We start from the raw sequence: 25,472 nt of genomic DNA on the forward strand, positions 1-25,472 counted from the left end.
TGCTTCTCCCAAGTATATAAGTGCCGGAGGTCACTCCTGGACAGCTACGACTCAAGGGTGTTAGGAATTAATCTGGGGAGACTTGTAGGATATTTTATTCTCCCAAGTGCTTAGTACAATGCTTTGTACATAGTAAGCGCTTATTAAGTACAGTCGAGTGAATGAATGAATGAATGAAAGTGGGGTTTTAGGAGAGTTGAGACCGGGGAAGCATTATCAACAAGGTGGTGCAAGTAAGTGGGCCAGGCAGGAGTGGGTACAGTGGGGGAGCTTGGGTGGAACAAAGAGTGGAAAATGGGGAGTAGCAGGTGAAAAGAACTGAGAAGAGGTGAGAAGCAGCGTGGCTCAGTGGAAAGAGCCCAGGCTTGGGAGTCAGAGGTCATGGGTTTGAATGCCGGCTCTGCCACTTGTCAGCTGTGAGACTGTGGGCAAGTCACTTCACTTCTCTGTGCCTCAGTTCCCTCATCTGGAGAATGGGGATGAAGACTGTGAGCCTCACGTGGGACAACCTGATTACCCTATATCTACCCCAGCGCTTAGAACAATGCTCTGCACATAGTAAGCACTTAACAAATACCAAAAAAAAACCCCCAAAACCCCCCAAATTGTGAAGTTAGGGGAAGCTGGTGAAGATCATCAAAACCAACTGTTTGGCATTATTAGCTGATTCCAAGGGAACTGGGCAGCCATTGCGGATTTGGAGGAATGGAGAGACATTTAATGAGTGACATTTCCAAAAGATGATCTAGGTAGCAGCCTGGAGCGAAGAGGGCAGAGGCTGAAGGCAGGGAGACCAGTGAGTGGGTCAACATCAATCTATCAATCAGTCATATTTATTGAGTGCTTTCCTCTATGCAGAGCACCGTACTGAGCGCTTGGGAAAGTATGATACAATAAAGTTGGTAGACATGTTCCCTGCCCACAAAGAGCTTAAAATCTAGAGGGGAAGACAGATATTAATATAAATAAATAAATTACAATTGTCCTACTCTTGCCCCCTCTCTCTTTCCCTCCCTGACCGCCACCTTCAACTGTTTTACTTCTTCCCCACTGCTTTCAAACATGTTCATGTCTCCTTATCTTAAACAAACCCTCCTTTTGACCCTACAGCTCCTTCCAGGAACTGCTCCATCTCCTTCCTACCATTCCTCTCTAAACTCCCTGAGTGAGTTGTCTACACCTGTTGTCTTAAGTTCCTCTCCTCCATTTCTCTCCTAGACACCCTCCGATCTGGCTTCCTTCCCCTTTACTCCACAGAAAGCCCCCCAAAAGGTCGCAATTGACCTCCTTCTTGCCAAATCCAGTGGCCTCTACTCCATCCTAATCCTCCTCGACCTCTCAGGTGCCTTTGACCCTGTCGACCACCCATTTGTCCTGGAAACATTCTCCAACCTTGGCTCTACTGACACTGTACTCTACTGATTCTCCTCCTATCTCTCTGGCCGCTCATTCTCAGTCTCTCTTGCAGGCTCATCCTCTGCCCTCCCACTCATTCATTCAGTTGTATTTATTGAGCACTTATTGTGTGCAGGGCACTGTACTAAGTGCTTGGAAAGTACAATTCAGCAACAGATAGAGACAGTCCCTTCCCAACAGTGGGCTCACAGTCTAGAATGGGGAGATAGACAACAAAGCAAGTAGACAGGCATGACTACCATCAAAATAGATAAATAGAACCATAGATACATGCACATCATTAATAAAATAAATAGAGCAATGACTACGTACAAATATATACATGTGCTGTAGGGAGAGGAACGGGGTAGAGCAAAGGGAAGGAGTCGGGGCAATGGGGAGGAGAGGAGGAGTAGAGGGAAAGGGAGGGTTCAGTCTGGGAAGGCCTCCTGGAGGAGGTGAGCTCTCAGTGGGACTTTGAAGAGGGGAAGAGAGTTTGTTTGGCGAATGTGAGGAAGGAGGGCATTCCAGGCCAGAGGTAGGACATGGGCCAGGGGTCGACGGCGGGACAGGCGCGAATGAGGCCCAGTAAGGAGGTTAGCGGCAGCAGAGGAGCGGAGTGTGTGGGCAGGGCTGTAGGAGGAGAGAAGGGCGGTGAGGTAGGAAGAGGCAAGGGGATGGAGAGCTTTGAAGTCAGTAGTGAGGAGATTTTGCTTCATGCAAAGGTTGATAAGCAACCACTGGAGGTTTTTGAGGAGGGGAGTGACATCCCCACAGCGTTTCTGCGGAAAGATAATCCGGGCAGTGGAGTGAAGTATAGACTGAAGCGGAGAGAGACAGGAGGATGGGAGATCAGAAAGGAGGCTGATGCAGTCATCCAGTCGGGATATTATGAGGGATTGTACCAACAAGGGAGCAGGTTGGGTGGAGAGGAAAGGGTGGATTTTGGCGATGTTGTGAAGGTGAGAGCAGCAGGTTTAGGTGACGGATTGGTTGTGTAGGGTGAATGAGAGAGCAAAGTCAAGCATGACACCAAAGTTGCGGGCATATGAGATGGGAAGGAACCATCGACAGTGATGGGAAAATCAGGGAGAGGACAGGGTTTGAGAGGGAAGATAAGGAGCTCAGTCTTGGACATGTTGAGTTTTAGGTGGCGGGCAGACATCCAGGTGGAGATATTCTGAAGCCAGGAGGAGATATGAGCCTGAAGGGACGGGGCGCAGGGAAGGAGATGTAGATTTGGGTGTTATCTGCGTAGAAGTGATAGTTGAAGCCATGGGAGCGAATGAGTTCACCAAGGGAGTGAGTGTAGATGGAGAACAGAAGGGGACCAAGAACTGACCCTTGGGGAACCCCAAGAGTTAGGGGATGGGAGGGGGAGGAGGAGCCTGCGAAGGAGACCGAGAATGAACGGCCTGAGAGATGAGGAGAGAACCAGGAGAGGATGGAGTCCGTGAAGGTTGGATAATGTGTCATGGAGGAGGGGATGGTTGACGGTGTCAAAAGCAGTTGAGAGGTCGAGGAGCATTAGAATAGCGTAGGAGCCATTGGATTTGGCAAGAAGGAGGTCATTGGTGACCTTTGAGAGGGTGGTTTTGGTGGCATGGAGGGGATGGAAGCCAGATTGGAGGGGATCCAGGAGAGAGTTGAAGTTGAGGAATTCGAGGCAGCGAGCGTAGACGACTTGCTTTAGGAGTTTGGAGGGGAAGGGTAGGAGGGAGATAGGGCGATAACTGGAAGGGCAGTGGGGTCAGGAGAGGGTTCTTTTAGGATGGGGGAGACGTGGACATGTTTGAAGGCAGAGGGGAAGAAGGCTTTGGAGAGTGAGCAGTTGAAGATGGTAGTTAAGGAGGGGAGGAGGGAAGAAGTGTGAATTTTCATAAGGTGAGTGGGATTGGGGTCTGAAGCACAGGTGGAGGGGGTGGCACTTGAGAGGAGGGAGGTACTGCTGGGAAGGATGGGAAAGTAGAGAAGAGGGTTGAGGGCGGGGGATGGAGAAGGGAGAGGGGTGACTTTGGGGAGCTCAGACCTGATGGTGTTAATTTTCATAATGAAGTAGATGGCCAGATCGTTGGGGGAGAGCGATGGAGGAGCGGGAGGAACAAGGGGCCTGAGGAGGGAGTTAAATGTCCGGAGCAGCTGGCCGGGGGGATGGGCATGGGTGTCAATAAGGGAAGAAAAATAGTTTTGCCTGGCAGAGGAGAAGGCAGAGTTAAGGCAGGAAAGGATAAACTTAAAGTGAACAAGCTTGGCTTAGTGCTTAGATTTTCACCGGCAGCATTCAGCAGCTCGAGCATGAGTGAAGGAGGTGGACGGTGGCAGTGAACGTCCCGCTGAGATTGCACTTTGGCTTCAACTACAACCCTGACTTCCATTATCCGACTTTGGTTTTACTGACACTGTACTCTACCGGTTCTCCTCCCATCTTTCTGTCGCTCATTCTCACTCTCTTTTGCAGGCTCATCTTCTGCCCTCCCACTCATTCATTCATTCAGTCGTACTTATCGAGCACTTACTGGGTGCAGAACGCTGTACTCAGCGCTTGGAAAGTACAATTCGGCAACAGATAGAGACAGTCCCTACCCAACAACGGCCAACTGTAGGTCCGATGAGAGGAAGAGTATAGACAAGGGCAAATCAGGATTGACGCCCTTGAGCACGTAAAGAAGTGGAGTTATCGTTGCCGCTTCCTTGTCCTTGTGGCTTCTGCTAAGGGTGGTGAGGATTCGATGATTCTCGGTCTCCCGGGGGACGTGGGCTGCCTGTGCCCTCTCTGATAAATGATGGAGTCTCCAGCGGCAACCAGCCTGCTTCAGCCTATTAATCTGGCTTCAGAGTATGCACATCCGTAAGTGTGAAACGGGAATATCTATCTGTAGTCACATAACCACATCCACAAATACAGATAGATGGCCACCTGTAGAGTTGTCCTTGGACTGTGCGACTGTGGACTGTGAATGTCTTTGAGGGAGAAGCTCTGGTATCCTCGTCCACTTTGTCCAGGAAAATCCCACAGTCCATCTTTAGTGGCCCCCTGTCTTTCATTTTCCAGGCCCCAGTGGTTAAGAGGGGAAGAGTATGCCCTACCACCAGCAGGTTATGAACCCGAAGGGGTCTTGGTAGTTGTAGTGAGAGTTTGTTCTGATCCTGCTAGACCGAAAGCATACTGTGGGCAGGGATTGTGTCTACAGCTCTGTTTTGTGCTCTCTCAAGCGCTAAGTACAGTGGTCTGCACACTGAAAGTGCCCAGTAAATACGATGGATTGATTGATCAATCCACACTGTCTCGACCCTTCTCCCAAAGGCGGGCAGCACACATTTCAAGATGTTCTGGCAGAAAGAAAGGGTAGAGTGAGTGGTCACAGACAGAACAGTTCTGAAACTTCTACATTTGATAAATCATCATTTGAGTATAAATTCAAATTACACTTTGAAGGATATGATGGGGTTTTTTTCCACTTTCTTGCAAAACCCGGGGAAAAGTAAAAATGTAAAATAGTGTACATAAACCCATTCACATATTGAAGAGCAGAATTAAACCTTCACTAATTCAGTTACTTGCCACTGAATAAAGATACTTAAAGGACCTTTATTTTGTACATCATTACAGCTATGATTAATTATTGAGTACCTGCCATGTGCACAGCATTGTGCTAATCAATCAATCACATTCATTCATTCAGTCAATAGTATTTACTGAGCGCTTACTATGTGCAGAGCACTGTACTAAGCGCTTGGAATGTATAATTCAGCAACAGATAGAGACAATCCCTGCCCAATGACGGGCTCACAGTCTAATAGGGCGAGACGGATAGCAGAGCGAAACAGAACAAAACAAAAACAAGACCACATTATCAAGATAAATAGAATCAAGGGGATGTACACCTCATTAACAAAATAAATAAGGTAATAAATAAGATATAGAAATGAGCGCTAAATGTAAGCAGATCATGGTACCCAGCGCTTAGAACAGTGCTTTGCACCTAGTAAGCGCTTAACAAATGCCATCTTTATTGTTACTAAGTGCTTAGGAGAATGCAATGCAAATATAATGAAACTACTAAGTTTGAGACCCTTGCTGTAGACATCAAGTAAAGCTGCTTCTGCGCATGGGAGTGTGTTGCATAATTAGAAGGGAAGTTCAAATCTCCCTTTAATGGCATCTGTTAAGCACTTACTATGTGCCGGCCACTGTACTAAGCTCCAGGGTAGATACAAAATCCACCCCAAGATACAAGATACCCAGTCCATGGTCCACATGGGGCTCACAGCTTTAGTCTCCATTTTGCAGATGAGGTAACTGAGGCATAGAGAAGTAGAGTGACTTGCCCAAGGTCACACAGCAGACATGTGGTAGAGCCAGGATTAAAACCAGGTTCTCTGACTCCCAGGCCCTTGCTTTTTCCATGAGACCATGCTGCTTCTCCATGAAGGGGACATTCCACGCCTTGCTCTAGTGAAGTTTTTTCATTTTTGTTTTTCATTCATAACTACCTCTGATGACTTAACCCCATGAACATTACCCTAGATACATTAGAGAAGCAGCGTGGCTCAGTGGAAAGAGCTTGGGCTTGGGAGTCAGAGGTCATGGGTTCAAATCCCGACTCTGCCACTTGTCAGCTGGGTGACTGTGGGCAAGTCACTTAACTTCTCTGTGCCTCAGTTCCCTCATCTGTAAAATGAGGATTAACTGTGAGCCTCACGTGGGACAACCCGATTACCCTGTATCTACCCCAGCACTTAGACCAGTGCTCTGCACATAGTAAGCGCTTAACAAATACCAACATTATTATTATTATTATAGTCTCAATGACCAGAGTAAAGGGGAACGGGAGAATTTAGCAGATTGCATTATTTTTCCTCCGCATCTTAGCTTGCAAAGTTTCTAAAATCTCCTCTTGCCTGTTACAAGCTGTTGGAAGGCATTCAGCGCCTATGTGATGATTTGGACAAGGTAATTGTAGTTCCCAAATGGGATTGCTGCCATGTGTTTTATGAAGGGATTCTTTTAAACACCATTCACCAGCTTCAGCTACTGCGGAAAGAAGCCTGCCTGTTCAAATGTGTGTGCATGCAAATCTTTTTGTTCCCATACTCTTTATCCTGCGCCGACTACCCCATCATTTTTCAAGCGCATTCATTCATTCAAAAGGCTTTGTTGGCTGCCTTCTGTATGCAGAGCACAGTACTAGGAATTTGGGAGAGAATAAAAGCAAAAGATAGGTCCTTACTCCCCAGGAACTTACAGTTGAATGGGGGAGACAGACAAGCATAAAGTGTATCTGTATGGCAAGAACAGGAGAAAACGTAGATAAAATTGATAGCCGTAAAAGTATAGAAAAAAATGAAGTGATGAACAAATAATAATTATGGATGTGGTATTTTAAAATGCGTACTAGTAGTGTATCAGGCGCTGAAGTAGATATGATAATCTTATTAGACATAGTCCCTATCCCACACGGGGGTCAAGGTGAACCGATATGCTAAGCTCCTTGCTCATCATTGTGCAACTGCACTGTACTCTCTCCAAAGCGCTTCGTTCAGTGCTCTGCACAGAGTAAGTGCTCCATAAATACCATTGATTGAGTGATTAAAGGCTGCCCGTAATATGTACGTGGTAAGGAGAGGGGAACTTTTTTAAGAGGTTATTTCCTGGACGAGGTGGATTTTTCAAAGAAGTCGGGTGGGTGCGAGTCGGGGGGAGGAGAACAAGGTCTTGGAGATTTGATCAAGGAAGTAACTTCAGACAGTGGGAACGGCATAAGCAGTGGGTCGGGGTCGGGAAAGTCAAATATGAGGCACTTGTAGTGAGTTCTCCCCACTATTATATATGAAAACCCCTAACATTGGCCCAGAAGCAAAAAGAGATTTCCTTTTTTCACAACTTGGTAGTTATATTTCAAAGAACCTTTCTGCGAGACTGAGCAATAGATAACAAAGGAATTCAGTTGTGTAGATGGCAAATCACTTCCTTGACAACCTATTGTAGTGTCACATCATAATTTAAAAAAATTAGCCTATTGTGGAACCAAACATATTTGTATTTGCTAATTCTGTTTACATTTACATTTTTGTCCTTTGTGCAATAGAAGTATCCCCATTCTACATTGTATTTACTCTATCCATCTATTGTTTGCAGTTAATTTATTTGTATACTAGACCAATATCACATGCTTTTCACTATTGGGAAATCAGGTTCTAGTGACAGGATGTTTATATTAGAAAAGCCTTCTGCTATGTGGCATGTCATAGATCAGGTTTTTGTCAAGATCTCTATTCCTACTGTCAAAATTTTGGAAAAATCTCTTTTAATAATTGTGGTATTTGTTACTCTGTGCCAAACATTATACTAAGCACTGGAGTAAGTCAGGATACTCAGATCTCACATGGGGGCTCACAGTCTAAGTAAGAGGGAGAACAGGTATCAAATCCCCAACTGGCAGATGCGGGGCCTGTATTAGTATAGACTATCAATGCAAAAGGATTTCTGAAATGATCTGCTAGAAAACCTGACTACCCAAATGAGAGTTAAAAGATCTTAATATGAAAAGACGCTTAAATGACAATTTTTGTTGTTATACCAGTTCTGCAAAGACTGAGGCTTCTTCTTGAAGTTTACTGGAGAGAGGTACTTAGAGTTGTTCAGAATATGAGCATTGTTCATAAGAATTAATGCTGAAACTAATACTGATTTATTCCGTAGTTCATATTAAGGATTTGCATACCATTACCAGTGGTAACAGTTTTGGGTTATTTCCATTTACGAGGGACATGTACCTCCTTTCAAATGCTTATGATTTAAATAGACATTTTGTGTGTTAAAAAATCAGTCTTTACTCATTCATTTATAGTCAGTCAGTCGTATATGTTGAGCACTTACTGTGTACAGAGCACTGTACTAAGCGCTTAGAAGAGTATGACACAACAGTAAACAGACACATCCCCTTCCCACAATAAGCTTACTGTCTAGAGGGGGAGACAGGCAGTAATATAAATAAATACAGATATGTGCGTATGTGCTATTGGGAGGGAATTGGAATCCAGATTGAAGAGGAAGGGGTTACGAAAAGAGGTCTTGCCGAACCAGGGGTTTTAGGAGTATTAGGGGGGTGGGGAGAAAAGGTGATCAGTATCGGAGGAGGTCTTTCGGTGTGTGATTTTTCACCCAAGAAAGGTACTTAGGAGCCCAAGGCCTCAGGGCCCGACTTAGATAGACGGAGAGACCCGCTGGGGAATGGGGATTTTAAGATGATTAATTCTGACTGGGAAAGATAGAGCTGAAGTAATGAGTGGGTACTGGTGCTCGCTGGCTTCCCTACTCTAGCTATAGCCTGGAACACCCTCCCTCCTCAAATCTGGCAGGCAGTGACTCTCTCCTCCTTCAAAGCCTTATTGAAGGCACATCCCCTCCAAAAGGCCTTCCCAGACTAAGCCCCCCTTTCCTCTTCTCCCACTCCCTTCTGCATCGCCCTGACTTGCTCCCTATGTTCATCCTCCCCTCCCAGCCTGCCCCACCCCCCCCACAACACTTATATACATATCTGTAATTTATTTATATTAATATCTGCCTCCCTCTAGACTATAAACTCATTGTGGGCAGAGAATGTGTCTGTGTATTTTTGGATTGTAATAATAATAATTATGGTATATGTTAAGCGCTTACTGTGTGCCAAGCACTGTTCTAAGCTCTGGGATAGATACTAGGTAATCAGTGTATCCCTCATGGGGCTCGCAGTCTTCATCCTCATTTTACAGATGAGGTAACTGAGGCACAGAGAAATTAAATGACTTGCCCATAGTAGACATGTGGCGGAACCAGGATTAGAACTCACATCCTCTGACTCCCAAACCTGTGCTCATTCCACTAAGCCATGCTTCTTCCCTGCTTCCTTGCTGCTTCCTGGTACTCTCTCAGGTGCTTAGTACAGTGCCCTGTATGCAGTAAGCGCTCAGTAAATACGATTGAAGGAATGAGTGAACGGGGCTGGGAGGGGGGATAAATAAAGGGAACAAGTCCTGGCGACGGAGAAGGGAGTGGGAGAAGAGGAAAGGGGAGTTAGTCAGGGAAGGCCTCTTAGAGGAGATGGGCCTTCAATAAGGCTTTGAAGAGTGGGAGAGAGTAATTATCTGTCCGATTTAAGGAGGGAAGATGTTCCAGGCCAGAGGCAGGACTGGGTGAGGGGATCAGCGGGGAGATAGACGAGATGGAGATAATAATAATGTTGGTATTTGTTAAGCGCTTACTATGTGCAGAGCACTGTTCTAAGCGCTGGGGTAGATACAGAGTCGTCAGGTTGTCCCATGTAGGCTCACAGTTCATCCCCATTTTACAGATGAGGTCACTGAGGCCCAGAGAAGTTAAGTGACTTGCCCATGTCACACAGCTGCCAAGTGGCAGAGCTGGGATTCGAACCCATGATCTCTGACTCCCAAGCCCAGGCTCTTTCCACTGAACCACGCTGCTTCTCTCTAAGGAGATACAGTGAGAAGGTTAGCATTAGAGGAGCGAAGTGTGCGGGCTGGGTTATAGGAGAGTAGGGAGATGAGGCATGGGGGGCAAGGGGATTGTCTGCTTTAAAGCCAATGGTGAGGAGTTTCTGTTTTATGCAGAAGTAGATGAGAAACCACTGGAGTTTTTTGAGGAGTGATGAAACATGGCCTGAACGTTTTTGTAGAAAAACAATCCTGCCAGTAGAGTGAAGTATGGACTGGAGTGGGGAGAGAGAGAGGAAGCAGGGAGGTCAGCAAGGAGGCTGGTAGAGTAATCAAGGTGGGATAGGATGAGTGATTGGATTAATGTGGTAGCATTTTGGGTGGAGAGGAAAGGGTGAATTTTGTTGATGTTGAACTGACAGGATTTAGTGATGGATTGAATATGTGGGTTGAATGAGAGAGAGGAGTGAAGGATAATATCAGGGTTACGGGCTTGTGAGACAGGAAAGATGGTGGTGACGTCAACAGTGCTGGGAAAAGTCCAAGTCTTCTCCAACTGATCCCTCTTTCCACCCCTCACCAGCCACCCCCACTCCCTTTGCTTTCTAAGTTGTAATAATAGTATTTATTGAGCACTCAATTCTATTCCCGGCTCCACCACCTGTCAGCTGTGTGACTTTGGGCAAGTCACTTAACTTCTCGGTGCCTCGGTTACCTCATCTGTAAAATGGGGATGAAGACTGTGAGCCTCACGTGGGACAACCTAATTCCCCTGTATCTACCCCAGCGCTTAGAACAGTGCTCGGTACATAGTAAGCGCTTACCAAATACCAAAATGATTATTATTATTCTTACAGAGCATGGTTCTAAGCTTTGGAACAGTGTAAGCTCTTTGTGGGTAGGGAACGTGTGTACCAACTCTGTTGTATTTTATGCTCCCAAGCTCCTAGTACAGTGCTCGGCACAATGTAAGTGCTCAAGGAATACCACTGATTGATTGGGATGATACACAGATGAGAATTAGACTGAGCCCCATGCGGGGCAGGGACTGTGTCCAATCTGTTTAACTTGTATCTGTCGTAGTGGTTAGGACAGCGCCCGAGCCATAGTAAGCGTTTAGCAAGTGCTCTAATTAATTAGACGTGGTCCCGTTTGCAGTCTTCTCTAGACCTGAGTTCTGCTTTGCCCCATCAGAAAAGCATTCTTCTGAAATAACTCAACATCGTAGTTCTCCCATGTGAGGTTTTGCAAATCCCCATCGTGTAACCCTATTTGACATTCCCTCCTACTCTCTTTCCATTTTGATTTTGAGTGTTCAATAAATAAATTAACTAACCTATCTCTATTTATTATGAATGCTGCCAGTAGTTTGCAAAATGTGTCCCTAGAACAGAATCAAAAATTGGAACTGGAGAATTCAGGAGTAGAATTTTTAATCTTCGACGTGAGGATTAAAATCTGTAAAACGGCAGAAGCGTAACTGTTTGGGAGTCACCCTAAATCAGTTGTGTTTTTGCTCAATTTTAATGTGTTGGTCTTGGGGAAGAGTGAAGTTTCGTGTGGAATTTCTCTGTCCCTCAGTTCCCTCATCTGCAAATGCGGATTAAGACTGCGAGCCCTATGTGAGAGAGGGACTTCATCCAACCTATTATCTTGTATCTACCCCAGCACTTAGAACAGTGCCTGGCACATAGTAAGCACTTAACAAATGCCACAATTATTTATAATTTATATTAATTGGAACCAGAAAAGGCTATTCTACAATTACAGTGACAGAAGACAATGAGAAGTGGATTCCTTGGTTTGCCTTCACTTGGGGACTGCCTTACTCACTCCCCATTTTCGAGTTTCCAAAAGTCAGGATCATTTGTAAATAAGACGTAAATAATTGAGACTCTGGGATTCTTCCCCCTAAAGTGCAGATTCATTTTAAAGAAAGCAATAGGAGGATAAAATTATAGACTGCTCAGTCTAACCTGAAGATTGGGAGGAGACTACTGTTGTTATTCATAATTTTCTTTTGTTATTGGTGTATAATTTGTGTTAACTTTTGTTTTGAATCTTTTTTATTTTAATGTGTGACTTTGCCCAAAAGGGATATTACTCAATGAGCCCTTGTGAGGACGGCAATGTAAGTTTCTTTCTTTTATATCCTTCCCGTTGCCTGCTTCATCGTGTCACAGTGTCTATCCCTTTGTTTTAGCTCCTAGCATTTCCACTCTCTCTAATTTGTGTTCTGGTACTAACAGTTATGTATGAGTTGGTCTTCAATTAGCTTCCAAGAAATTGGGTCGGTGGTACTGTAAACATGACAAAAGTGAGTGTATTTTAGTAGCTTAGCGGAAAGTCGTCAAGCCTTATTCAGTGTCTTCACACGGCAGATCGGAACAAAGTGGTTTTTGGGGATCTACAGCTTGTGCAGTTGACCAAATTTGCAAATTAACAGTGAGGGGAGATGTTCCCTTTGTTTCAAACTCTTAAAGCTGAGATTCCTTAGTAAACCACCAATTAAATCTATCCATCAGATGAACCTAATGAACATAATGTCAATTCATTTCTGTAAAAGTATGGTATTTTCAATGCATCCCCCTTGATTTAGAGAAAAAAAATGATTATGGAGTTCTACTGTGCCTTCTGTAGCCCAGATGGAGATTCCTGGAAGATCCTAAGAATATGATATTGCCGGGAGACAGACATTCTTCTCTGAGAGAGGATATTACCGCTGTCTGCCAAACAGTATGTAGTCAAATTTTAGGAACTTCTGGACTCTCCTTGGAAATACCTGAAGCTGTTCAATTTAGAAATAAATCTTGAGGGTTTAGAATTTCCTTATTTTTGTTTTTCTTAAGAACACAAGAATAAAATTATTATTTTTATTTCCTTGGCCAATTTTTTTTTCCAGCTCAACCCATACTTGAAATTGTGAAAAACAATGAAGGGATTGAATAGGCTGTATTTTTGATGAACTGATGAAAGTTGACTTTTTCCCCCTTTTTTTTAGAAATAGGATCATCCCTCCCTCACCTCCCACTTTTATTTAATATATCTCATATTGCATGCGTCATCATATTATGCTGGCATCTGCTCCCCTCCTGTTAAACTCTAATGCCCCTCCACACAGGGCCATAAGGAGGGAAAGGAGAATTTAATGGAGGGCTGAAGTTACATATTTATTAATAATAATAATAGTATTTGTTAAGCCCTTACTATGTGCCAAGCACTGTTCTAAGTGCTGAGGTAGATACAGGGTAATCACGTTGTCCCACGTGGGGCTGACACTTTTAATCACCATTTGACAGATGAGCTAACTGAGGCACAGAGAAGTTAAGTGACTTGTCCAGGGTCACACAACGGACAAGTGGTGGAGGCGGGATTAGAACCCAGGTCCTTTCGATTGCTTTCCCTCTTGATTCCATTGACAGTTTTCCTTGATGGGACTCGCCCAGCCCCTACTGTAGCAGCTCCTCTTGTCTCCCTGTCCCCCCGCTGGCTCATTCAGTGGGATTCTGGACAGCCCTGAGCCCAACATTCATTCATTCAGTCGTATTTATTGAGTGCTTACTGTGTGCAGAGCACTGTACTAAGCGCTTGGAAAGTACAATACAGGAGTAGAGACAATCCCTGCCCACAACAATCTAGGGGGATCGTGGCTTCGACCCAGGGAATAAGACCCAGCTCTTCTGACTCCCAATTCCGGTTCTCGTTGCAATTTTACGTCAGAGTTGCTCGAGTGCTCTAAAGCCAAAGGAAGGAATTTGATACGGAGATGGAATACCTGGTCAGTACTTGGAGGGGGTCCGTACTAGAGGGCCCCACCCTTCCCACAGAAATCTGCTGCTCTGCGGAGAAGCAGCGTGGCTCAGTGGAAAGAGCCCGGGCTTGGGAGTCAGAGGTCATAGGTTCGAATGCCGACTCTGCCCCTTTTCAGTTGTGTGTCTGTGGGCAAGTCACTTCACTTCTCTGTGCCTCAGTTACCTCATCTGTAAAATGGGGATTAACTGTGAGCCTCACATGGGACAACCTGATTACCCTGTATCTACCCCAGCGCTTAGAACAGTGCTCTGCCCATAGAAAGCGCTTAACAAATACCAACATTATTATTATTATTATTATCGGCAAGGTCAGGGGAACCCTGGGAACTCAGACTCAGGCCTGCTCTCGTCCTCCCTCGGCAGTGGGGACCTGGTCGGCTGGAGAAAGTCCCTCCCCACCCCTTCCCCCTGGAGAGCAGTGTGAGGTCCAGAGAGCAGTCCCTCAATTGGCCCTGCTCTACAACTCTGTTGTATTATACCCTCCTAAGCGCTTAGTACAGTGCTCTGCACTCTGCGCTCAATAAAGACCATTGATCGATTGCTTTAGGGAGGCCCCTTCCACCACATGACACCTTCAGAAGGCGCACTGTCGATTTCACAGCTCCCTTTTCCAGAAGTAGTCAGGGAGCATAACGCTTTTTCTGATTTGAAATATCGACCCATTTCTCACCACTGTGAAAAGAGGGCAGTAACGTTTGTCAGATAGGGTAAAATGCTTGGGGACCCTCAGAGAAAAGAATAATAATAATGTTGGTATTTGTTAAGCACTTACTATGTGCAGAGCACTGTTCTAAGCGCTGGGGGAGATACAGGGTAATCAGGTTGTCCCATGTGTGGCTCACAGTTAATCCCCATTTTACAGATGAGGTAATTGAGGCACCGAGAAGTTAAGTGACTTGCCCACAGTCGCACAGCTGCCGGTGGCAGAGCCCCTGCAGACGGCCAATGGCAGGTGTGTGACATGAAGGGAGATGATGATTGAGCTTGTTTTATTCCTAACGGAACAAGAAATTATCGTAATGGAACTCCCACGGGTTCAGGACCGCAGCCTGATGAAGTGTCTTGAGCACGTACGCCGCATTACCGCACGTCCTCTGTTTGGAAACAGTATTCTAATAGGATTCGGTGGTGAATGAAACAGATTTACAAATTAATGGCAGTGCTCTGTTGTCATTTCTCCCACACCCCCAATTTTATATAAAACATAAGTTGTCTGCATGCCTTTCTACTAATTTACCCTGAATGTTCTTTACAGATCTTTTTACGCTTACACTTCCCTTCTCTGCTAGCTGAAATGGAGATCTTTTTCTTGTCACTTCACCGGGTTTATTAACAGTAGCCACTGAAGCAGCTTTGGAAAGTACTAACCCATGTCTTGTGGTCATTTCTCTCGGTTGGCCAAAATGATGCTTCTACGGTATTTTGCTTGTGCAAATAGTCGATTACGATATTTATAAAAGTGTGTGTTTTCTTGGCAAACCCCCTGGAGGCAAACAGGGACATTTTTTCCTTATTTTTCATGTTTTTCATGCAAACCCCAGTAGTAGTGTTCCTTCTGAGTATTATTTGGCTGATAGTCTGGAAAGTTCCAGTTCTTTGTGGGTTAAAAAATAAAAGACTGGAGTCCAGTCCCTTAAATTGTGTAAATAAAGGTAAGACTGTGGACAAGGTGGGGTGGGATTTTGCAATCTTAAAATGACTCTTGATTTAACCTCTTTTCCTACCAAGGGGGAACTGGTGAGAAAAACATGTATGTTTAATAATGGTTCTTTTTGCCCCAAACCCCTTTTGGTAACTACCGTACGTACTTGATTTCCCATGCTAATGGAGGAGGCTGCTACCGTGGATATATTAAAAAATAATCCATAAATACGGTCACACTGATGCACTTCTGTGCTGACAAGGTATAGAACAGACTGACCTGCCGAAGACCTGCAGCAATAAACCCAGCAAGGAAGCTGCTACGTTGTCCAGCTTTGTACATAGCCAGGCCAGGAGCATGATTGAAGGGAGAAGATCGAAAACAGTCTAAAGAACCAGCCACAAAATGGCATCATCTCTGGCCAAAGAAACAGGGTTGACGGCAGACGGAGGTGTACAGTTTGATCCGCCAGACGGCTAACCTGTTTTGGTTATTCAGGAATTTTTTGTAACTGATTTTCCGATATATCACCAAGTTGTATTTTGTAACCGATTTTCCAAATTAGCACCGAGTTTCACTCATGTTTTTCAGGTTAGTGTTTCTTTCCCTTCAAGGCATCTCTAGGCCTTCTTCCCCTTTTAATCTCTCCCCAAATCTGCCAGTTACTTGTTCCTTTCTTCTCAACATACCCTTCCTGGGCCTACAGTTTGAGCCACTTGCTCCTTCCCCTCTTCCTTCCCTAGCAGCTCCTTAGTGCTTCGTTTCTTCTTAAGGATTGGCCTGGGAGCTATGATTGCCCAAGTGTTAAAGAGGAACAAAAAGAATGTTTGGAAAATGTGGCACTGCTAAGAACAGTGCTTTGCACATAGTAAGTGCTTAAGAAATGCCATCATCATCATTATTATGTAAACATTTTTTATTATTATTTTAAATTTACATCATTTTCTGTAATGCTTGCCTAGCCAACTATTACATTGTTCCCTGTCCTGTGGAAGCATTTTCTTTGACGTAGTTATGCTATTTCTTAGCTGTTGGGATTCTGCAGCAAAATCTCTTAAATGCAATTCAGATTCTGTTTGGCAACTTGTTTTTGTAAAAGTGATGGTGATAATGCGACTTTATGTCTTTGTCACCAAATCAAGTTAAAGCCCTACCAGAATGGTGATACCTAGCAAAATTTGTCATATCTGTTTTAGACGGCTTAGCTTTTCACAGATCTGCTTTAAAGGATTTCAATTTACGTTCATTACTTAGACTTAATAGAATGTTGGCTGTGGACCCTGAAGTCTGGTAACATTCTGATCGATGCCTCTGAAAAAGCTTTCTTAAACTCTAGAAGGTATAACTTGAACGAAACTTCATTCGTTCATTCAGTCGTATTTATTGAGCGCTTATTATGTGCAGGGCACTGTACTAAGTGCTTGGAAAGTACAATACAGCAAAAAAGAGAGAAGACAGTACCTGCCCACAACGGGCTCTCAGTCTAGCGGAGGGGAGACAGACATCAGTACAAGTAAACAGACATCATTATAAATAAATAGAATTATAGAAACTTACCCACTGTCACAATTATTTAATGGTCATGGCTATTGGTTTCAGGAACTGTTTTTTCTGATTTGTGCTTGCTTGTCTCCTGACCATGTAGAGATATAGGTTAGGTTTTTCAATCTCCAGGCAGTCAAGTTACATCCAGTCTCCATGTGAATACCATGTGAATAATAATAATGATAATAACAGTGATATTTGTTAAGTGCTCACTATGTGCCAGGCCCCGCACTAAGCACTGGGGTAGTTACAAGTTAATTGTATTGGACACTGTCTCTGTCCCAATCTCAATCCCCATTTTTACAGATGAGCTGAGGTCCAGAGAAGTCAAATGACTAACCCAAGGTCACACAGATGACAAGTGGCGGAGCTGGGATTAGAACCCAGATCTTCCTGACTCTCAGGCCCGTGTTCTATCCACCGGGCCATGCTGCTTCTTATTTACTGCTGAAGCATGACCTCCTATCTTCTATAATGACTCTCCTCAATTGGCCAGCTTCAGAACCAATAACCTAGAAGTGATTTCAGTATTTTAATCATCTGATTAGTCCCACCTGCTATGCCGGGGTATTCAGAACTCGGGGTGGTGTCTTTGAAAATGGAATTACATTGAGTTTTTTAAGCAACTCCAGTCCTGCCTAAAGCAGATTGAATTGAGTCCCCTATTGCAGGTGACCATGTGTGCTGAGTTCAGAAGCCCAATCCTCTGTGCTGTGAGTTCTGTTCCTGGCTCACTTATCCTCCGAGGAAGCTAATGATGACGGGATCTGGTAAGGGCTTACTATTTGCCAAGCACTCTTCTAAGCGCTGAGGTAGATATAAGGTAATCAGGTTGTTCCACGAGGGGCTCACAGTCTCAGTCTCCGTTTTACAGACGAGGTAACTGAGAGAAGTGACCAAAGTCACACAGCTGACAAGTGGCGGAGCCGGAATTGGAGCCCACGACCTCTGACTCTCAAGCCCGGGCTCTTTCCACTGAGCCCAGCGGCTTCTCAGCTGCTGCTTTAATTATTACTGAGCATTTCTTAACTGCAATGAGAATGTTTGATTTTTGCTGGCTGTCCGCAATCTACAGTGTAGGCTTTGTGCTAACAATTCTCAGCATGGGTTTTGTCCCCAGATGTAATCCTGGCAGCTAAATGGTGTTTGTTATGCCTCATAAGAGGCCTGTGGACAGATCAGGATGATTAAAACAGTTTTACAAACTGAGAAAATAAGTCCAAGCATCACATAAAGAAAGGTACTGCCAGATGAGCACTCTTAGATTCAGACTCTGTTTTCACTGCTTAGCTTACTCAAAGACCTGAAACCCAAAATGATTATGTAGAGGTTTAATTCATGAACAATTGTGAAATACTTTGAGGTTGTCAAGTTGCCTTTTGATGTCCATTAGCATTAATGAGCTTGAAAAGAACTAAACTACAATTTGAAGAGACACTAACTCTTTTGGTTGAGAGGAGATGTTGCATAGAATCAACAGAATCCCCAGAATAATCGGGAAGCTCTTCTGTGCTTAAGAATTAGACTGTGAGCCCATTTTTGGGCAAGGATTGTTGCCAGATTGTACATTCCAAGCGCTTAAGTACAGTGCTCTGCACACAGTAAGCGCTCAGTAAATACAATTGAATGAGTGAGTGAATTTCCAGAGAAGGAGCTTCCCAGCCTCCCTAGGTAACCCACTTCAAGCCTTTATTTAAGTGCTCTGTTGCTGCACTCCAATTGCACATTCCAAGCGCTTAGTACAGTGCTCTGCACATAGTAAGCACTCAATAAATATTATTAAACGGATGAATGCTCTCAAAACCTACTTCTTTTTTTCCCATTGTCAGTGGAGGACACGCTCTCATCAGAATAATAGCTCTGTATATATTTGGACCTCTGTATTATGTTTTCTATTTGGCCATCCTTTTCTCATGGATCCTCGTTTCCAGTCTTTTATTCATCTAGAACCTCTCCAGAGCCCCCCACCACGTTCTTAAATTGTAGAGTTCAGATGGGATGTCATTTTCTTGTCCGACCAATGTAGCATGGGAGAATTACTGTGTAGGTTCTACAGGTAAAATTCTATTTATACACACCAACATTATCCTTGCTTTCAAGCATCACACTCAACAGACCCTCTAGATTCTTTTCTCCCTCAACCACATAACAAGTCATTTTTCATTATTAAACTATGTATTCCAGCTCAGTAAGCGGTACCTCTTGCTAAAATTGTCACCTCTCTCACCAGGCGGAACAAGCCTACTTTCAGTTATACGTAACTGGACCTGTAGTGATTTCACATAGTAGTATTTATCTCAGTGAGGTTAAAGGAGGAGTCTCAAAATTCTAAAATGAAAATGTCAGAAATCAATTTCCAAGGGCTTATTCATTACTGAAAGCCCATTTTGAAAGGGACCACAAGTCTAATGTTAAGAACTCCAAAGCCCCTGTATGTCATTTTCACGTCACTGTGAAAATTTCTTTCAGGTTTAATAATATTTATTGAGCATTTGCACTGGGCAGTGTACTACCCGAATCAATCAGTGGTATTTATTGAATGCTTATTTTGTGCAGAGCACTGTACGAAGCGCTTGGGAGAGTACAGTACCGTAGAATTAGCAGACGTTGTTCCCTGCCCATAATAAGCTTACTCTCCAAAGTGTTTGGAGTGAACAAAGAATTAAAACTGAGGTGCACCAGTTTGATTCGTTGAATGCAAAGTGCATTATCCTAATTTCTTTAATGGTCCTGGAGTGGGCTTTAGCATTTTATCTGCAAATTATATGTAGTAACCATGAGTCTGGTAAAAATGTTCCCTGTCATATATGACAGGAAATAAATGCTTTAATGTTTGTACATCTTTTCCCATCTTGAGAATGTGCACATTAAGAATATAGGTTCTGAAACATTAAAATCCATCATTATTCATACCCATATGCTTCGTCTAAGTAGAAAGTATACATCACTTTTCAGTAACCTATGAAATTTTCTTCAGCAATGAAAAGGGAGAGCAAGACTGAATAACTTACACTAGCATTAAGTCCGTCATGAAATTTGAAATCCGGCTCATTTCTAAGTGGTTTAGACAAGCCGTAAATAATGTCTATCTCGTCTTACATTTCAGGCTTTCGATTGGGTAAGAGCATTCAGATTTTCCCTCACTACCACACTTAGACAAAGATGGCAAAACTAATTCCGAGCGGGTACATTAAGGCACATTTATTTCACTTCATTTTGGAAGTTGTGACTTCCGTTTTTCAGTTTTTGCCTTGAGGTAATTTAAACTAATGTGCAGCAGATTCGTAGGCAAGAACTGTGTGTTAAAAAATGAAAATCCATATAAATTGGTCAGAACTTCAAAGACCTCTTCCTCTGCCTCAAGGAATTTTTGACTGATCTTTCTCCAATGTCAGAGAACGGCCATTTATGCTACATGAATTTTTCAAATGCCTTGAGGTCCCTTGGAAAACTGGCATAAACAACTCTCATTTTTTTGAACTTAATATTTCTATTCCTTGTGGTCTGTAAATATTTGCTCTAAGGATTCCTTTATGTTTTTTGAAGCTGGAAGTTGCTTTAGTTCTTCGTTTACCAACAAATCTAAAATCTAACCACCAGTGATAACAGGAATTACTATTATTATTATTATTTTTATTGTTTTACTTTTAAGCATTTACTAATTGTCAAGCACTGTTCCAAGCACTGGGATAGATACAAGGTAATCAGGTCAGACACAGTCCTTGTCCTTCATGGGGGTCTAAGTAGGAGGGAGAACAGGTATTCATTCATTCATTCAGTCATATTTATTGAGCGATTATTGTGTGCCAAGCACAGTACTAAGCGCTTGGAAAGTACAATTCGGCAACAGATAGAGACAATTCCTACCCAGTAACGGGCTCAAACCCCATTTTATAGTTGAGGAAACTGAGGTACTGAGAAGTAAAATGACTTGCCCAAAGTCATTCGGCAGGCAGTGGCAGAGCCAGGAGCGGAACCCAGGGCCTCTGATTCCCGGGCCCCTGCTCTTTCCATTAGGCCACACTGCTTCTCTTGTTCAGGAATGAATTAGAAGAAGAGAGTAGAACTTTAGTGCTGAAAATAGTCACATGTCTTTTTGTCCCCCTCCTTGTCAAATTCCTCTCCCCAAAGTCTCCCCAATCTCCACCGAAATTCTAGTCTAAGATCTCCCCGATGTAAGTTCTAAAGGGAAGAGAGAGCTAATTACGTTTATTTTGCTAGTTGCTTTGTTGGTAGGGATAGCTGTACTTGAGTAGAAAATACCAGTCTCCCTCCTTCCCCCTCTGCTATCTTCCCCTCCATTTCATCCCTTTCCAATTTCCCACTCCCCTTTTCCAGGTCTTCTTCATATAATGAAGTCATAAATCTAAGATTCTAACTTGCCATCTTTTTTCTAAAGGAAGTGTCAGTAATTCATTATGATAATTTCCGTTTGGGAACAGACTTGAGATGAGAAAGCCGTGAATTACAAAAAGGAAAGCCTTCTTGAGATGCAAGTTAGCAGACACTGAAAGTTTACTAAAAATATCCAGAAAGCAAAACCACTTAGTTGTTTAATGTGATGTATTTGAAATCTTAACCTCGGTTTGGGAGACAGTTTGAGTAAACTGGATTATTCACTGCCAGCGCCAGTTCATTTTAATGGGCAAGATCTTTTACTTAAATCTTGTGCCCAACAGCTTTGCATTTAAAATATCATGTTATATGACTATGAGCTCATTCCACTTGTGAAAATATTTCTCGGTTTGAAAAATGCCTCCTTTGTCTCCTGGGAAACTTGAGCGTTCCACGGTATGTCAGGTGGAGTCATTCAATATTCCAGATGGTATTTCAAATTTGTTTTCTGAACCCCTTAGTGTTTAAACCGACAATAGGTGCAGGCAGTTCTTCCTATTTTGAAAAATAATCTGAGATTGTTATTAAAAACCAAAGTAAAAGTACAAGCGATGATGAAATCTTTAGAGGAAGTAAGGTCAGGTCTCAGAAAAAGAAGAGGCTGAGCATTCTGTGAGCGCTACAGATCAGCAGGATTATAGCTAGCCAGGCCGTTGATTGAAACCAACAAGGCTCTTGGATTGTTGGTGTTTAGAAGCCGATTAACAGTCCTTTAGAGGGAGAGGGGAAGAGATTCAACTGGAAAGGGAGACTCATTTTGCTGAAGCTATCGTATGAAGTCAAGATGAGACCATGTTACAAGTACCTTTGACTTTGGACTCTTTGCCCAAGCTGACAGTATTTTGCTTTTTTGCCCAAAAGTTCTAATAACAATAATAATAGTGATGGTATTTGTTAAGTACTTACTATGGGCCAAGCAGTGTTCTAAGCACTGGGGTAGATACAGGGTAAGCAGGTTGTCCCACGTGGGGCTCCCACTCTTAATCCCCATTTTACAGATGAGGGAACTGAGGCCCGGAGAAGTGAAGTGGCTTGCCCACGGGCACGCAGCAGACAAGTGGCGGAGCTGGGATTAGGACCCCTGACCTCTGACTCCCAAACCCGGGCTCTTTCCACTAAGCCAAGCTTGATGCTCTTGCCTGCATTTAAAATCTAAATGATTCCTAGGGGGACATCAATGAAAACTACTTCATCATCATCAGACTTATTTATTGAGCGGTTTCTGTGTGCCGAGCACTGTACTAAGCGCTTGGGAGAGTACAGAACTACAGAGTTGGTAGACACGTTCCCAACCCGCGACGAACTTCCAAGTGAATCAATTGTTTGGTTTTTTTCAAATGCTTAATTGTTCCCAATATTTTATCAGCCAGTTTGTATTCCTCAGTTACCTTATTATCCCTGCCAGTTCTCATCTGAGAGCTAGGACTTCTTCGGATCACCCAGTGGTTAGGATCAAATATTTTTTCTTGCTGCCATTAATAATATAACATTTTATTCTAAAATGGTTTAGCCTCCACGAGGAATTACCCATAGACTCCAACCAGCTTTTAATTGTTCACTTAGATACTTTGGTCTCCATGAGAAAACTCAACCAGTGCTAGAGAGAATACTTTGTGGCAAGATACTTTCAGAGACAAAGGTCCTAAAGGCTAATTATTTTGGAGATTTTGGTGGGAGGAGGGCATACGTCATAGACGCGTCCTCTCCACTCCTGCCATGCTATGTTCTTTCTGATCAGGCGTTCTTGGAAGCCTTTCCTCAGGTGTGCAGTTTCCAGATGCGAATCCACTCATATAGTTGGGATGCTTCCTCCAGGCACAAACCTTTTTTCCTCCCCTTAAAACTCCAGAAGTAAAAGACAGACCCCCGCCGGGAAGTTGGGGCCCGGGAATTTTTTCTGCAGTTGATTTCAATGTGGTAGTATTTTGCGATATGACTTTTCAGAGTTTTGTTTGTAAAGTATGTCATCCATTCAAAACTGATTCATCGACTGATCGATTCAAAATGAAATTGATCATTGTTCTAATGCATAAGGTCAGCTTTGGCTAAACCTTTGAAACAGATACTGGCAATGGAAGGCAACTGGCAAATCTGATTTTGAATAAGGGTCAGAGGGAATTCGCTTGCAACCAACTTTTAATGCATTTTTACTAACATTAGCATTCTTGTTCTCTTATTGTTTTTTCCCAGGCTTCCAGCATGTTAAGGGCCTCTTTGGCACCCGTGTAAGTAGCTACCTCAAGAACTCTTCCTGGATGTTTTCATTAAGTGAGAACTATGTATAAAATTGGAATGCGCCCCACGCATTTGATAAGCCAGCACCTCTCCGCATAGCCTACGTTCTCTCAGCTTTCATAGTTTGATCATTTTGAGGAATGCTGTTGACACTCTTCAACTCATTCTGCATGGACGATTGGACACTGTGCGGCCACCAGTAACGTCGCTGGCTTAAAAGTTTTTATAAAATAATCGTGGTACTTGTTAAGCGCTTATTATGTGCCAAGCACTGTTCTAAGTGCCGGGATGGATACGAATTAATCAGGTGGGACACAGTCCCTGTCCTACGTGGGGCTTACAGTCTTAATCCCCATTTTACAGATGAGGTAACTGAGGCACAGAGAAGGTTAGGGACTCACCCAAGGTCATGCGGCAGACATGAGGCGGAGTCAGGATTAGAACCCAGATCCTTCTAACTCCTAGGTCCAGGCTCTTTCCACTAAACCAAGCTGCTTCTCAAAAACTAACTGCTTGTTAGTTTCTTGAGAGCAGAAGTCCGCTGACATTTCTCCCGTACGCCCCTGCTTTATTTTTCTAACAGAGCATTCTTTTGAGGGTCAGCATATCTGGATTCTGTTTCTAGGTCCACTCTTGCACCAGGCACTCTTAAATTCTACGTACCAATTTCCCCACCCCAAAATAAGGTTAATAGCCCCTGCCCCCTCCCTGTTTATTTGAATATTAAACTAATGATGACACTGGTTTCCATCTCTTTTCAGGGAAAGACTGGAAGGAATAGGGTTAAACTTCAGCAGGAGGGATTTTTAAATCAGTCAGACAGTGGTATTTATTGAGCGCTTACTGTGGCGAATTGGTGGACACGTTCCTTGCCCACCAGGAGTTTACAATCTACAGGTTGTTGAAAGGTTGTTAGAACTCTGATGATGATGGCCAAGGGAAATTAGAGAATGTTCTTTTCAATAATTGCTTACAGTAGGAAGGATAATCTTCAATACTCTCCTTCCTATCCACCTTCCAGTCTTGGATTGTTTGGCCACCTATAACGTGGGTTTTTACTCTTCTTGTTAGATAGAACGTCATTATTATTAGCAGCAGTAGGAATAGTATTAATTTAGCATTTAGTATGTGCAATGCCTAATAGTAAGCCCAAGGAAATGTGGAGGTATAGACTTGGTCCTTGAAGCCCAAGAGACTCACAAGGAGTTATGGAACGTTTAAGAGTTGGAAACATTCTTCTGACAGTGACCATCTAGCTGGAAAACTTAGTTGCCAGGTTGGGCATATACACATGCCCATGGTGCAGACAAAGTAAACTTACTCAAGCAGTTTTCTTTAGAATAGGGACTGTGGAGAATGGGAAAAAAAATGATGGTTTTTGTTAAGCGCTTACTATGTGCCAGGCACTGAACTAAACGCTGGGTTGAATACAAGGAAATCAGGTTGGACACAGTCCCTGTCCCACATGGGGCTCACAGTCTCAATTCCTGTCCCACATGGGGTTCAAAGATAACTGAGGCACAGTGAAGTGATTTGCCCACGGTCACACAGCAGACAAGTGGTGGGGCTGGGATTAGAACCCATGACCTTCTGATGACTCCCAGGCCCATGATCTATCCATTATGCCATGCCGCTTCTCCACCCCCTTGTGTTTTAGGAGAACTGTGTGTATGTGATGGGGGAAGATTAAGACGATGTTTGGAGAATTTCTACATGTCAAGATTTTATGATATTATGACTCTCTAGATCTTTATTGGGGAAAAGAAACTACATAAGCACAGGGTTTTCTGGTTAGCATTATCATTACAGTAAATTTGGGCAGTGCCTATTGTTTCTTCCTCCTACAGGGGTAGCATTGCTTCATTCTTCATTTAGAGTATCACAATTGTTACAAGGTAGATTGACCCAAATAGAAAACAGTGTTTCTTCCTTCAGGGGGAAATACTGAGATCTTGCACCTGGATTTAAAGTAGTTTCACTAGTTTTATGACTCATACTATTATCTGCAATCAAGC

The 25,472-nt window shown here is 43.5% G+C and overlaps 1 protein-coding gene across 5 annotated transcripts in view; it reads left to right on the forward strand.

The window, feature by feature from the left end:
* The window catches only part of ARMC9 (armadillo repeat containing 9), a 194,448-nt gene that overhangs the window by 63,304 nt on the left and 105,672 nt on the right, over positions 1-25,472 (forward strand). For 4 of the 5 annotated variants that reach the window (XM_029065519.2, XM_029065493.2, XM_029065501.2 and 1 more), the window contains 2 exons: positions 11,924-11,959; positions 23,413-23,447. In XM_029065519.2, coding sequence (XP_028921352.1) covers positions 11,924-11,959; positions 23,413-23,447 — 71 coding nt within the window. The remainder of the gene's footprint in view (positions 1-11,923; positions 11,960-23,412; positions 23,448-25,472) is intronic. The other variant, XM_029065511.2, reaches the window with a different exon arrangement.

The sequence above is a fragment of the Ornithorhynchus anatinus genome, chromosome 1 (genome assembly GCF_004115215.2).
Source record: "Ornithorhynchus anatinus isolate Pmale09 chromosome 1, mOrnAna1.pri.v4, whole genome shotgun sequence".
Classification (NCBI taxonomy): Eukaryota; Metazoa; Chordata; class Mammalia; order Monotremata; family Ornithorhynchidae; genus Ornithorhynchus; species Ornithorhynchus anatinus.